The sequence below is a fragment of the Bos grunniens genome, chromosome 15 (genome assembly GCF_055505025.1).
Source record: "Bos grunniens cultivar Pamir isolate PY7600 chromosome 15, Bosgru_T2T1.0, whole genome shotgun sequence".
In the NCBI taxonomy this organism is placed as follows: domain Eukaryota; kingdom Metazoa; phylum Chordata; class Mammalia; order Artiodactyla; family Bovidae; genus Bos; species Bos grunniens.
In genome coordinates, this window is record NC_141179.1 from 30,109,827 (window position 1) to 30,124,080 (window position 14,254).

Below are 14,254 nucleotides of genomic sequence, written 5' to 3' on the forward strand. Positions count from 1 at the left end.
CATGGGTGTGAGTGACTAGGTCTGAGATTAGGCCATCCGCCTTGTGCTCCCAAGAGGTCACTGTGGTAAAGAGGTCACCAAGAGGTAAAGAATCTGCCGGCAATGAGGAAGACCCGGGTTCGACCCCTGTGTCAGGAAGATACCCTGGTGAAGGGAATGGTAACCCTCGCCAGTTTTCTTGCCTGGGAAATTCCATGGACAGAGGAGCCTGGTGGGCTACACTCCTTGGGATCGCAAAAGTCGGACACGACTGAAGCTACTTCAGCACGCACGCACATAGAGTTATAGTGATCACAGAGTACGTGTCAAGTTCTGGACACATACTGAGCACCCTATAAACACGAGTTACGATTTGTTACATTGTACGGGTCCTTGTCAGTGTTCCCGATACGTTTGGGGTCTCCCTTAACTATTGCAGGCGCTCTTTCCTTTCACCTTTCCCAGCCAGACAGCATTTGGCAATGCTCGTGACTGGTTGGGTTTGCGCACAGGGAGGAGCCGGGAGAAAAACGTGCGCAGCAGCGAAAGGACTTGCAGTGGCGCCTACCAGCCGCTGGGGGCCGCGGGGCCTCGGAGTTCTCCCGCCCCCAGAGGTCAGAGGTCACGGGGCCGCGAAGGAGAAGCTTTGCGTCGCGGCTTCCCAGTCCTAGGCAGATGGCGCCGGCGCAGCGTTGTCCTCTTTGCCGCCAGACTTTCTTCTGCGGTCGCGGGCACGTCTACAGTCGCAAGCACCAGCGGCAGCTGAAAGTGGCTTTGGAGCGGCTCCTGCCGCAGGTACGGACGGGAGGCTGGAGGGGACCATGGACGGCCTGGGGCGGGGCTGCGGGCGCGGCTGTGAAGGCCCGAGGGGTGGGATCTGCGGATCCTGCCGGCGTCCTACTTAGCCTGTGCGCCTTGGCATCCTCTCCGCCGCAGGTGGAGGCCGCCCGCAAGGCCGTCCGCGCCGCTCAGGTGGAGCGTTACGTGCCCGAGCACGAGCGATGGTGCTGGTGCCTGTGCTGCGGCTGTGAGGTGCGGAAACACCTGAGCCACGGAAACCTGACCGTTCTGCACGGGGGGCTGCTGGGGCATCTGGCCAGGTAAGCGCCGGCCGGAACCGCATACAGTATTGTTTATGTTAATCTATAAATGAATGGAGGGAGGCTCTAGGGTGGGTGAGAGGAAGAACGTTTTTGTGATTTGATCAGATTGGATGATTCAGTCATCTGGTAGGCATGGCCAACCCTAGGGGTAGCGGCCTTATGGTCCCAGTGGTCCCAGTGCTGGGGTGGCCTTGACTGGACAACTGGCTCAATCAAGGTTTCTTCCCATCACTTCCTGTCAGATTGTCACATTTTTATTGGAAGGGGGAAACTGGAGATCTTGAGGAAACTACTGTTAGTATTCTCAGCCTTGCCCGGAGACCCAGGTGTCAGTTTGCATTATTTATCAAATGCCATGTAATATTCTGTAATCTATCATTGAGATTACTTGTCCTTTCCATTCTCAGTCCAGAGCACAAGAAAGCAACCAACAAATTCTGGTGGGAAAACAAGGCTGAGTTCCAGATGAAAGAGAAGTTTTTGATCTCCCCCCAGGACTTTGCACGGTAAGTCATTCCTTCACATGATGAGGTAGCAGAGTGTGGATTCTTTGCATCTGTGTCAGGAGCTTCCTCTACTAATTGGACACTTTAGAAAGGACTTCATTAGTGTCCATTGTCTTTGTAGCACTCATTATTCTAGGCACCATGTTGAACACAAATGAAATATGACAAAGTCCTTGAAAGGTTTATAATCTAGTTGGTGGGGTGGGATATACAATGTATTTAGCAAGTAAGAGAGGCTTCCCTGGTAGCTTGGATGGCAAAGCGTCTGCCTACAATGCGGGAGACCCGGGTTTGATCCCTGGGTCGGGAAGATCCCCTGGAGAAGGAAATGGCAACCCACTCCAGTATTCATGCCTGGAAAATCCCATGGACTGAGGAGCCTGGTGGGCTACAGTCCATGGGATCGCAAAGAGTCGGACACGACTGAGCGACTTCTGTCTTCTCTTCTCTAGCAAATAGAGAAGTATATAATAAAAGCTGACCACAGTCAACTATTTAAATATGTGACAGACTACTAAGTTTCTTTAGAAATAAAAGATGCTTTTTATAGAGTGCAAAAATCTGATGCTCAACCAGTACCCACTTTTAATAGTTTTAACTGGCCTTGGAAGGCCCCAACTACCTGGAGTGTAGGAAGCTTGGCAGCACAGAGGGGGTGAGTTGTGACTGCCTCACAAAGAGGACTCATGCAGCCTCACATCACCACTTTGATTGGGACTGTATTGAGATTATGGAGAGTGGAACCCAAGGGGATCCCAAAGCCAGAGTTAAGAAAATACATAGTGTTTATCATTCCTTTCTACTCAGAGTGGAGAATAATGAGGAATTAAGAAGTACTTAAATGCCATCACCTTGTCTTCCCTGTTCAGACCGGGAGGAGATAAGAAACTGAGGCCAGGGACGCCCCTGGTGGTTCAGTGGTTAAGACTGCATTCCAATGCAGGGGGTTCCCATCGATCCCTGGTTGGGAGCTAAGATCTCACATGCTTTGGGGCCAAAACAGAAACAATATTGTAACAAATTAAAGACTTTAAAAAAAAGTGGTCCACATCAAAAATTTTTAAAAATTAAAAAAAGAAACAGGCCACTTACTTGTCACAGCCTGACCCAGCTCTATAGAATTTTTGGTGGATGAATAAAGGGTAGTTAGCAGAAAGGTTATAATTGAGAATTATATGGATGGACTCTCTGAACTTTTTATTTAAATATAGTTTTGATTTTTAAACTGTATAAATTTCAAGCTCACACAAGACAGGGCCAGGCCAGGCTTGACTGATTTGACCCGTAAAGATACAGATGAGCTACTTTTAGATTCAGGCAGCTTATTATTTACATAGGCAGTGAAAAGAGTAAGCCCAGAGTGCCAGCTTCCCAGGTTGTCCCACACCCCAAAAAGAACCATAGGTACAATGGTTCAAATGATACAAATAGGGCTGGGTGACTGTAGCATGAACTGTGGCATACTGTTGTTGGGGAGCCAAGACTAGACTGCAGCTCCAGGGTTTATATCTGCAGCTCTAATCTGAGAGCAGAAGGCCCCATACACCATCAGAACTGGGAGTTAATGAAAAGCTGTTTCGTAATGGCCTCCTGTGAGCAATGAGACAAATGGGAGATGGCTTCCTAGCAGTTCCTTTCAGACCTCCTGTCCTTTTGTGTTCCGGGAGGATCATGCAGACCTTCTGCCAAGACTTTGATAAGCTGCAGTTCAAGGCTTTGCCTGTAAGGATTGCCAGGGCACCATGGTAGAGCCATTCCCCTATATAAATGTTTTACATATTAAAATTAGGCAAAGACAAATCATCATATAACTTAAATTGATAACAATGACAAAAGAATAAGAATTTAAGTAACATCTTTAAAAAAAATTTTTTTTTTGGCTGCTCTGGGTCTTGGTTGCTGAGTGTGTGCTTTCTCTAGTTGTGGAGTGGGGGTTCTCTTGTTGCAGCTTACAGGCTCCACAGTGCTGGTTCAGTAGTTGCAGGGCACGAGCTTAGTTGGCTCGCATCATATGGGATCTTCCAGGACCAGGGATTGAACTGGTGTCTCCTGCATTACAAGATGGATTCTTAACCACTGGACCACCAGGGAAGCCCAGAATTCAAGTAACATTTGAAAACAAAAATCTATTTTCCAAGGACTAAAGAACTGCAAAGAAATCTTGAGCTTTGCTTAGTAGTCTTGTTGATAGTAGTACTGATATTATTCAGATACTTTTGTGTGTATTATAGGATAAAAACTACTGCAAATATATTGTGCCAGATATGGGACAATTTGGACATCAGAAAGGGTAATTGATTTTTTTAAGTATGGTAATGGTTTCATAGGCTGTTCCTTTTCCCAGGAAATGCATACTGAAAAATTTAGAATTAAGTCTCATGTTCTTGGGAGAAAGGAAAAGAGAACTGGAGCCAGTATGGCAGAATGTTAACAGTGAATCTGGGTGAGAGGTACATGGGTGTTCATTGTACTACTGAGATTTGGTTTCTGGGAGCCTGACACTATTCAGAATCCAGAGAAAAATGATCTACTGAGGATCTTTTCACAACTGGCAGGGACTGGGATTCTGGGGTGACTTGCCCCTTTCCTTTTTAGATTCAAGAAATCCATGGTGAAAAGTCTGGATTCCTATGAGGAAAAAGAAGATGAAGTGATTAAAGAGGTGAGTTAAAGGAAAGGCCTCTGAAGGACCCAGCCCCACCTTCTGGTACCTGCCTAAGTCACCCCTCTCCCACAGATGGCAGCTCAGATCCGAGAGGTGGAGCAAAGCCGGCAGGAGATGGTTCGGTCTGTCTTAGAGGTTGGTTTCCCTCGGAGGAGCCAGAGCAGTATCCAAATCCACTGATTCCTGGTTCTCCCAGGTCCAGCATTTCAACCTACCAGCTCTTCTGATGAAAAATTCATGGACTCCATCTGCTTGTCTTGAATTCCCTTCCCTGCCCACCAGGGGGCAGGCCTTATCAGTGGAGAAAATGTGGGCATGGCTGGGAGGGAGGGAGGTTGCCAGATGGGGCAGTATCCTCAATTTGTTTACTTATGGAGGTGGGGAGCATGGCCTAGGCAAATTCTTAAGCATTCTAGACACATTTATTTTTCCTGAATCAAACTCAGCCTCAGACAGTGCCAGACCCAGAAGAGGGCTCTTCAGCACCTGGAAGCCGGAAAGGGACAAACAGGTAAAAGACTGTTAGGAAACCTCTTATTGGACATTCTGATACCTCTTAGAACGTTCTGTAACTGTGATCAGGACATGGAAACAAATCTCATTCTTGCTGTCCTCATGGCTAAAGGACCTTGTCTGCCAGCCTGGCTCCGGTTTGTCTTTTTCAGCCAAGTAGCCTCCACCTCACAGCAGCCCTCATACTTGGACCTGCCTCCAGCCCCAGAGCTTGACTGGATGGAGACAGGACAGCCTCTGACATTCATTGGCCATCAGGTACAATGGGAAAGGGCTAATACCCCCTCGGTTCCAGGACACCCATCTCCCCTGGCTTTTTTTCTTTTTACCCCCAGCCACCCCTCCCCTGGCTTTTCTGTGTATTCTGACCATTCCTGTGTTTGCAGGCTTTTCCCTCTTGCTGCCCTGTTCCACAGCATCATGTGCTCATTCCTCAGCCTCCATGGTATCCACACGACCCCCACTGTCACATAGGAGCGCCAACTCCCAAATCATCCCGTGCAGAATCCAGTTCCAGCTCAACACAGGGACACTTAGATACCCACAGGCACCTAACCCCCACCACTCCTTTCTAGTAACTGTAGACAGATTATCACCTTTTTTTCATCTCTCACATTCCCTCAATGAGTATGCCCACCTCCTTTTTTTCATCTCTCTGATTTGCTCAGTGTGTATGCCTTGTCTCCTGAATTTGGCCTCTATTTCACCTTGGAACAATCTCTACTCCTCCTGCAATCTTGTGCCAAACACGAGAAATAACCTCATCACCTGCTATCTTACATCCTATCCTCCAGCCTCCTGCTATGCTCTTTACTTTTGAACATCTATTTGCTATTTTTTTTAAACTGGGGGATAATTGCTTTACAATATGTGTTGGTTCCTGCCATACATTGTGAGTCAGCCATAACTATGTCCCCTCCCTTTTAACTTCCCTCCCACTGTCTTAAATGACATGTCTTCCTTCCCTCCTCTACTTACCCATACCTTCCCCTTCAGCTGTCACTTTTTCATGGAAAACTTATAAATGTATGTCATACCATGTAAAAAGCTGTGAATGTAATTTGTGTAATTCATACTTAGTTCTCTTCCCCAGTAATATGTACGCTCTGTGAGGAAGGGGTTTTGTTTACCTACCATGTAGTAGCACTTTATTTTGGGACATCTCCAGCCTGAGCCCTTGAGTCTGGTGGGGACGAGACTGTCCTTCAGTGATTTCCTATGCTCTGTGAGGTTTAACATAAACCCAGCGCAGCATCAGCATTGTGGCAGTGGTTCCATCCACCTCCTGTACAATTTCTTCCTCTAGGCTGAGTATCCTTATCATCTCTTGGCTTTCTTATAATTTTCCCCCCATTTTCCACTACAGGATACACCAGGAATCGGTAACATACACTCAGGTAAGGCCCATGGCAATGTTTCTCAAACTGTAAGAGGTTTTTCTTTTTGAGTTGTAGGTCTTTGACTGGTAGGAGGGTACCCGACACATATGTCAAATGCATCTAACTCAGAAAAGTAACAAACATACGTTTACCTGTTTACCAGATTTTCTTACTTTCATATTTAAGGTGTTTTAAAGTTAGTAAATGTTGGGACATGGTAATTCTTACATGGGTTTTTGTTCAACCTCTGTATTTCTTAAAATAATACTTAATATTTTTATATTAAAGAGAAACAAGAACTATAATTCTTTTATAGCAAGAATGCATGCAGTTGTGGAGACAAAATAAGGGTATCAACTAAATAGGGTTACTGTATAGCACAGGGAACTGTATTTAATATCTGAAATTACTTGCAGTTGAGGGTCAGAGTCTCTGTGCCTTACATAATGCCCACCATAGCATTAGACCTGCCACAGCCAGACAGCCTCTTTGTGTTTCAACTAAGGGAAAAAATATTTTGCCTGAAAAACACTGCAAAACTTTAGCTTAATAAACATGTTTTTCAAAAAAAGAAAAGCATCTGATGAAGAACCTGTATCTTCAATATATGAAGACCTCTCAAAACTCAGCAGGCTTCCCAGGTGGCACTACTGGTAAAGAACCTGTGTGCCAGGGCAGGAGATTGAAGAGGGATGGGTTTGATCCCTGGGTTGGGAAGATCCCCTGCAAGGGTCATGGCAGCTCACTCCAGTATTCTTGCCTGGAAAACCCCAGGGACAGAGGAGCCCAGTGCGCTACAGTCCAGAGTCAGACACAACTCAAGCAACTTAAGCATAGCACAAAACTCAGTAAAGGCATATAAAAAGTTGGTCATCAAAACAGCTATAACTATGGACTTATCTGGTGCTTCGGTGGTTAAGGGTCTGCACTCAATGCACGGGGTGTGGGTTTGATCCCTGGACAAGGAATGAGTTGACCATGTCACACAGCAAAAAAAAAAAATGTATGTATGCAGAACTCTTCAGAGAAGGCAATGGCACCCCACTCCAGTACTCTTGCCTGGAAAATCCCATGGATGGAGGAGCCTGGTAGGCTGCAGTCCATGGGGTTTCGATGAGTCAGACACACCTGAGCGACTTCACTTTCACTTTCATGCATTGGAGAAGGAAATGGCAACCCACTCCAGTGTTCTTGCTTGGAGAATCCCAGGGACGGGGGGGCCTGGTGGGCTGCCGTCTCTGGGGTCGCACAGAGTCAGACACGACTGAAGCAACTGAGCAGCAGAACTCTCATAGACTGCTGATGAGAATGCAAAATGGCGTAACTACTTGGGAAGAGTTTAGCAGTTTCTTTAAAAGTTGAAAAAATCTAAATGTGCCCCAACAAATCTGAACAATTCAACGGATACTCAACAAGGAAGGAATGACTGATACCTGCAACACACAATCTCAGAATAACTGCTAAAAGGTAGACAAGAGTGCACATTATATTCCATTTATGCAAAATTATAGAAGAGGCAAACGAATCTATAGCAACAGAACACACATCAGTGGTTGCCTGGGCCTGGGAAAGGGGTATAAAGGAGGTGTGCTAAAAAATAATTTAAAGGGGCACAAGGATACCCGGTGTGATTTTTACCCCAAACATTTCAAATTCTACACTTTAAATGTGTGGTTTGTTTATGTCATGCCTCCAATAAGCTTGCTGCTGCTGCTCAGTTGCTTCAGTCATGTCTGACTCTGTGCGACCCCAGAGACGGCAGCCCACCAGGCCCCCCCGTCCCTGGGATTCTCCAGGCAAGAACACGAGTGGGTTGCCATTTCCTTCTCCAATAAGCTGAAGCCCCTCTAATTCCCATGGTCCATAACTCAAGTGTCTTCATTTCTGCTTAAAGGGTCTTCCTTTTCCAGGTGCCACACCTCCCTGGATGGTCCAAGATGAGGACTGTAGCTCTGGGAACCAACAAATAGGACCCTCCTATGAAGAGTTTCTTAAAGAAAGTAAGTTAATACAGGAATGGTGATAGAGGCTTCCTACTCTGTAAGTCTTCCTACTCAAATAAAACTGCTCATTGTAGAGGAAAAACAGAAACTGAAGAAACTCCCACCAGACAGAGTTGGGGCCAACTTTGACCACAGCTCCAGCACCAGTGCCGGCTGGCTGCCCTCTTTTGGCCGGGTCTGGAATAATGGACGCCGCTGGCAATCCAGGTACCAGCCCAGTGTCAGGACCTCAACCTGCTCCCCCCATGTGGAGATTTCACTCTTTGTGCTGCTAACCTTTCATTTCTTTTCAGGCATCAATTCAAAACTGAAGCTGCAGCAAGAAACAAACAGCAGTCACATAAAGGAAAAACGCTAATGGCTTCCTGATGTATTTCCAACCACCATAAAGTTCAAAGCCAAGGCAACAAATCTGTTATATGCTATTATCCTATAACTACCTTTCTTAGGAACCAGACAAACCCACTTATTTGATGTAATAAAGTTTTATTTTTCAAAATGTACAGCTGGTGGGACCTGTTTAAAAAAAGAAAAAAAAAAAAATCAAATCAGAATGACAGACCCTTGTGAAGGGGATGTGTACTTCGTATAGGAGCCCCAGGTTCACGAATCTTCACCAGCTCACCTGTTCATGCATCTTCACCAGCAGCTGGGGCATCTCCACCCTTGGTGTTTCTGGTGTAAATCACTTGAGCTCTGTGCTTTGAAACCAATTTAATAAGTCCTAGGAAGAAAGGACAAAATTTTCACACAAAAGTACTATAAAAACTCAACAAGCTAAAAATGCTCAATTTAAGCATGACTTTAGGAGACATGCCTACATTTCTTGCTGATAATCTAATCGGACTCACCCCTTAAAAAGAAGGGACTCATTACCTGCTCTTGGGATGGCTACCCTCACAACACTTTACTGTAATCTGAAAATCACTGTTTCCACTGTTAGGCACTACCAATAGTCTAGATTACATGCTAGAATTGTATTGCTAACTTCTAACCTACTGCATTTAAAATGGCTAACATGGTCAGCCCAAACAAAGGTGCAAAAAGCATACAAGCCAGTACAACACACTCTCCTCTCACCTTTACTAAGGAGTTCCTGAAGGGCTGCTCTGGCCAGGGAACCACGAATCTTCAGTCTCTCAGAGACGACAGCTGGAGTTATAAGCTTATAGTTGGGAACTTCTTTACAGAGTTTGTCATATGTTGCTTTGTCAAACAAGACTAGGTTATTGAGTTTGTCCCGAACTTTGCCTTTGGACCACTTCTGCTCACCAAAAAAAGTAAAAAAAAAAAAAAAAAAAAAATCAGCGCTCTCCAAAGAACCAGTATTTCCCTTCTCCGGAACAACCTGACTCAAAGAACTGTTATACGGTTGCACAGCTATACAAGAGTGGGTCTGTCCCTTGGCTGCAGAAACCTATAAAATTCAGAATCTGCAAACACTCAGCAAATTAAGGTTGAAATAACTATAGAGCCAAGTTCAAAGTAAAAGAGACTTTGGTTACTGCTGAAGGCGTTGGAGACACTACGTTGGTGGGAAAATAAACTATCTTTGAGGCTTTCGGATATTGGCTGAGCCCCACTAGCCCAATTAAAGTAGCTCAGTATACACTTTGTCATTTCCGAGTAGCATATACACCCCCGTTCTTTATGAGAGTCAAAACCAAAACGGTGATGTGAGTATAAACTCTTATTAACCTGACTCTAAACCCCACAACCTTACAAGCCATTTGCTACAGTATACGGAAATGTGACTAGACGTCCCCAACATCCCTCACCGTTTGAGGAGCTTTACTCCTACCTTCTTTTTGGCCTTGCCCCCAGATTTGTTCACTGGATCTTTGTCTTTCTTGGCCGACTTTCCGGCATCTTTCTTCTTCTTGTCGTCCTTGGGCGGCTGTAGGAGAAAAACCGGAATGCGGCCAGGTCACAGGCAGCCCTCCACGCTCCCGCTACTCCTTCGCCCCCCACCCTGCCTAGACTCCACTACCGGAGCACATGGGGCAAGCTACAGCCCTCCCATCTTCACACGTGGCCCGACAGTTATGTAAGCCCTCCTCCGATGCTGCCCCAAACGCGCGCCGGCACCGCCCGCTCCCAGAACCACGCCAGCTTCCCCTACCCCAAGCTCACCATAGCGAAGCCCGGAGAGCAGCTGCAGCCACTGCAGCCTCGCTAAGATGTCGGACAAAAAGGAAATGCGCCCTGCGAGCAAGCCCAGAAACCTCCGGCCGCAGCGATTGCTTCCGGGACAAGGGGCGGAGCCACGCACAGGAAGTTCGGAGAAGCAGGTCGGGCTCAGACCGGAACTGGCTGCCGGAAGTAGGGTCAGCCTCCAGAACGTCACACTCTCGGCGTTATCCCTGGCTTTTCGATTTTGCAGCCAGTTGAGAGGTTATATTTTATACTTTCCTGGCGCTAAGATCCGGTAAAAAGGAAAGGAGAACAATTTTATAGGTCCCGGAAACTAAAGTCCCTGTGTTAGTGACACCCAGGCGTGCTCCAAGTGCTCAAGCGCCTCAGCGGGCCCCGCGGGCCTGGGAAGGGAAGCGAGGCCTGGAGCGCCGAGGGCGGGCCCCGTGCTGCGCGTCCGGGGCGGGGTCGGGAGGAAGAGGCGTATCCTAGTCCGGCAGCCTCGGCGGCAGCTATGGCGATTTTCAGTGTTTATGTGGTGAACAAAGCTGGCGGCCTTATTTACCAGTTGGACAGCTACGCCCCACGGGCCGAGGCTGAGAAAACTTTCAGTTACCCGTTGGATCTGCTACTTAAGCTGCACGACGAGCGTGTGCTGGTAGCTTTCGGCCAGCGAGACGGCATCCGGGGTGGGTTAGGCTCGATCCCGGGGCGCGGGTGGGTGGGGGTGGGGAGGCGGGGCCAGGTGCTGCCTAGGTGGGCCGCTATCTCTGGGCGGGGGAGCGGATGAAGTTGGGAACCGGGTAATTTGTACCGTTGGCGGGATCCGCAGTCAGGCTTGGTTGACGGTTAGCTTCGCCATTGCAGTGGGCCACGCAGTGCTGGCTATCAATGGTGTGGACGTGAATGGCAAGTATACGGCCGATGGGAAAGAGGTGCTGGAGTACCTGGGCAACCCTGCTAACTACCCGGTGTCCATTCGATTCGGCCGCCCTCGCCTCACCTCCAATGAGAAGCTCATGCTGGCCTCGATGTTCCACTCGTAAGTCCCACAACTCTTCCTAGATTCTGTCCGTCTACTCTTGGCTCATAGGCTGACTGGATTAGTGTAATTCTGCGCTCAGAGACTTGCTGACTGGCGGTGCTTACCTTTCTCTAAAAAAGTAACACAGTCCCTCAGCTGTGTCCCACGCTTTGTGACCCGCCCCCCCACCCGCCATGGACTGTAGCCCACCAGACTCCTCTGTCCATGGAGTTCTCTAGACAAGAATACTGGAATGGGTAGCTATTCTCTTCTCCAGGGGATCTTCCCTACCCAGGGATGGAACCTGGGTCTCCTGCATTGCAGAGGGATTCTTTACCATTTATTTGAGCCACCAGAAACGCCCCATCTACATAAATCCATTCCATAATTGTGGGAGATTTTATTCCTTGGCTAAACCTTTGCTTGTTTTTCTGATTGAGCTTGAGTAATAGAAGAAAATTCATATTTATGACTGGGGTCAGAGCAGTCCTTATCAATTGGCCAGGTGAGTGGAGTCCATCTAGTCATACCAAGAGTGACCTGAACATAACTATAATTTTTTTTAAAGTAAATTTTCTCAGGGCCAGCCAGTTAGAGCATTTGAGGGGAGAAATCCACTAAGGTAACCCAGAACTACTAGACATAGGTAATTGGTCACAAACCCAACAGTTGGGTTGATTTCTGAAACTAGCATAGGATCATGCCCACGATAGAAAAACATTTGATTTGTATGCCAAGGTTCATGAAGTCAAGAAAATATAAATGATCGTACAAGTCGTGTCAAGGATTTGGGGCAAGTTGTCCACCTCCAGTGTCTTCTGTTCTTGGTGTGAGTGTAGGGTCCCATCAGCCTTCTCTGCCTCCTCCTAAATCATCAGTTCTGTGTCATGAAAAGAATTGATCCAGTATGACTAGGCTTTAGGTAATGCTGGCAGTGGTGTGATTTTGTTTGCCTAAGTCACCTTCTCTTTCCTGAGTTTTAATGTGTTCATCTTTAAAGTAAGGTGATTAAATGATCTTCAAGATCCTTTTCTGCTGTCAGTTGTATTATAAGATGGGTTGGATATGCATAGTCAGCTGGTGGGTAAACATGGCACGTAATCCGAGTGTTAATTTTACCCAAAGTTTTCAATGTATTATGTTTTGTAGCAAAGTATGAATGTAAAATACATGTAGAATTCAAATGGATTCTTAGGAAATTTTGATACTGCTGTTTCTATTTCAAGTTGTAATTTAAGTGTTCAGAAGATAAGGGTCACCTGGGTGGAAAAGTTTGAAAAGCACTCCTCCCATATAGCGATGAGGTACATTCCCAACTTTGCCTTTCTTGCAAATAGGCTGTTCGCAATCGGCTCCCAGCTGTCTCCTGAACAGGGCAGCTCAGGCATTGAGATGCTGGAGACAGATACATTCAAACTGCACTGCTTCCAGACACTGACAGGTACGCGCTTCCAAACAGGTCAGAGACATGCGATGGGTCTGGTTGGAGGAAGGCATTGACCAAAGTTGGCTCTGGTAAGCAAGGGGGTGGTGGTTAGCCTTTTCTGGGACAAGTGCACAGTTATTTGTTTTGTGAATCTAAAGCCAATATTTAATCTTGACGGCAGTTTTGTCCATGCTCAGCCCTCGTTATCCTGTGCGCAGATAAACTCACCTTAGTGTTCTCTCAAGTTGCACACATTTTGGAAGGTGTAAGTGTTGTTCCAAAATGAAACTGGAATGCCAGTTGAAATGGCCTTTGGATCCTGAGTGGCATGTCCTCACTTCGTGAAGGCAGAGCACTGAAAACTGCCTGAGTTTGTTCCCTGCCTGGCGCTTTCTGCTGAGGGGCACCCAGGCCAGAAGTAAGCGACAGAGCTAGAACCCAAAGCCTAGTCACTCAATCAGCTGGGTGGTGCTATAAAGTCATTTCACTTCTCTGCTCTCACCTGTAGATTCAAAGGCTTGCTTTTCATGTTTTATGGGGCAATAAGGATAAAATAAAAATGAGCATATAAAGTGCTGTACAAACAGGACAATATTATTTGCTGATTCTCTACCCTTTGGTAATCATTCATGGTCCCTCTCCAGGGATAAAGTTTGTGGTGCTGGCGGATCCTAGACAGGCTGGGATAGATTCTCTTCTCCGAAAAATTTATGAGATTTATTCAGATTTTGCCCTGAAGAATCCATTTTACTCCCTGGAAATGCCCATCAGGTAAGCCGTCCCAGTCTGTAGATTCTGGTCAAAGCCTCCTTGTTTCCTTTCCCTGTATTTTCTTCCCCAGTGTCATTTTGAAGTGTAATAGAATTATTTTTAAATAAAACAAAAGTAACTAGCCTTTCACTTACTTATTCTTTGAGAAAGCAAGGACTTTCCTTGAGGTTCATGGCCTTCAAGCAGAGTTTCCACTGGCTGTGCCTCTGTACCCACGGCGGGGAGAGAGCCAGGCCTAACACTTTGTCCTTACTTGTGCCTCCTGGGCCTGGCGTAGGTGTGAACTGTTTGACCAGAACCTGAAGTTAGCCCTGGAGGTGGCAGAGAAGGCTGGAACCTTTGGACCTGGGTCTTAGGCTGAACCTGCAGTGGACCCCACCAAATTCTTAAGAGATCCTACAGCAGGAATCCTGCGGTTTCCACTTTGATGGAGATCCTGGCAGCATTGTTATTGCACTTGAAAATGGGAGGATGCTGAGCCTGATGACATGTTCTGATCCCGAGCCTTAATACCATTCTCTCTTTCCTCCTATATCTATCATGGTCCTACTTCCCAACTCTATACAAATTATTTATAGGAGGTAGGCCCATAAATGTTGTAATAAACATTCCTTTGAGCTCAGTGTTTGCTATCCTAATTGCTGGTTTGGGGGAGAAAGCCTCAGAAGGGGAAACAGGAATGATAAGGGAATTCAAGGAAGCTGAGATACTGTGTTCCAGTAGAAAACAAAACAAATATATATTAAGTGAAT

The 14,254-nt window shown here is 46.6% G+C and overlaps 3 protein-coding genes across 10 annotated transcripts; 2 read left to right on the plus strand and 1 right to left on the minus strand.

The window, feature by feature from the left end:
* Window positions 1-418: 418 nt before the first annotated feature.
* On the plus strand, window positions 419-8,651 carry CENATAC (centrosomal AT-AC splicing factor). 7 transcript variants are annotated; one of them, XR_015141959.1, is made up of 11 exons: window positions 419-774; window positions 916-1,079; window positions 1,490-1,588; window positions 4,184-4,250; window positions 4,326-4,416; window positions 4,700-4,764; window positions 4,879-5,024; window positions 6,133-6,163; window positions 8,056-8,145; window positions 8,223-8,355; window positions 8,442-8,651. XR_015141959.1 is itself a non-coding variant. In XM_086339625.1 (11 exons), exons 1-11 carry the CDS (start codon window positions 655-657, stop codon window positions 8,515-8,517), a joined length of 1,014 nt encoding a protein of 337 aa, XP_086195751.1. In that variant the 5' UTR covers window positions 419-654; the 3' UTR covers window positions 8,518-8,651. The 7 variants fall into 7 exon arrangements, 1 of the variants encoding a protein (XP_086195751.1); XR_015141960.1 differs by having other exon boundaries at window positions 4,894-5,024; XR_015141957.1 differs by having other exon boundaries at window positions 4,919-5,024.
* Window positions 8,618-10,344, minus strand: RPS25 (ribosomal protein S25). The gene is made up of 5 exons (XM_086339630.1): window positions 10,282-10,344; window positions 9,950-10,045; window positions 9,229-9,412; window positions 8,774-8,872; window positions 8,618-8,664 (listed from the first exon to the last, which is right to left on the minus strand). Exons 1-4 carry the CDS (start codon window positions 10,282-10,284, stop codon window positions 8,778-8,780), a joined length of 378 nt encoding a protein of 125 aa, XP_086195756.1. The 5' UTR covers window positions 10,285-10,344; the 3' UTR covers window positions 8,618-8,664; window positions 8,774-8,777.
* A 104-nt stretch (window positions 10,345-10,448) lies between these two features.
* TRAPPC4 (trafficking protein particle complex subunit 4) lies at window positions 10,449-14,124 on the plus strand. 2 transcript variants are annotated; one of them, XM_086339626.1, is made up of 5 exons: window positions 10,449-10,542; window positions 11,149-11,323; window positions 12,643-12,746; window positions 13,376-13,502; window positions 13,780-14,124. In XM_086339626.1, exons 2-5 carry the CDS (start codon window positions 11,301-11,303, stop codon window positions 13,856-13,858), a joined length of 333 nt encoding a protein of 110 aa, XP_086195752.1. In that variant the 5' UTR covers window positions 10,449-10,542; window positions 11,149-11,300; the 3' UTR covers window positions 13,859-14,124. The 2 variants fall into 2 exon arrangements, with proteins under 2 accessions (XP_086195752.1, XP_086195753.1); XM_086339627.1 differs by lacking the exon at window positions 10,449-10,542 and adding an exon at window positions 10,735-10,970.
* Window positions 14,125-14,254: the final 130 nt, after the last annotated feature.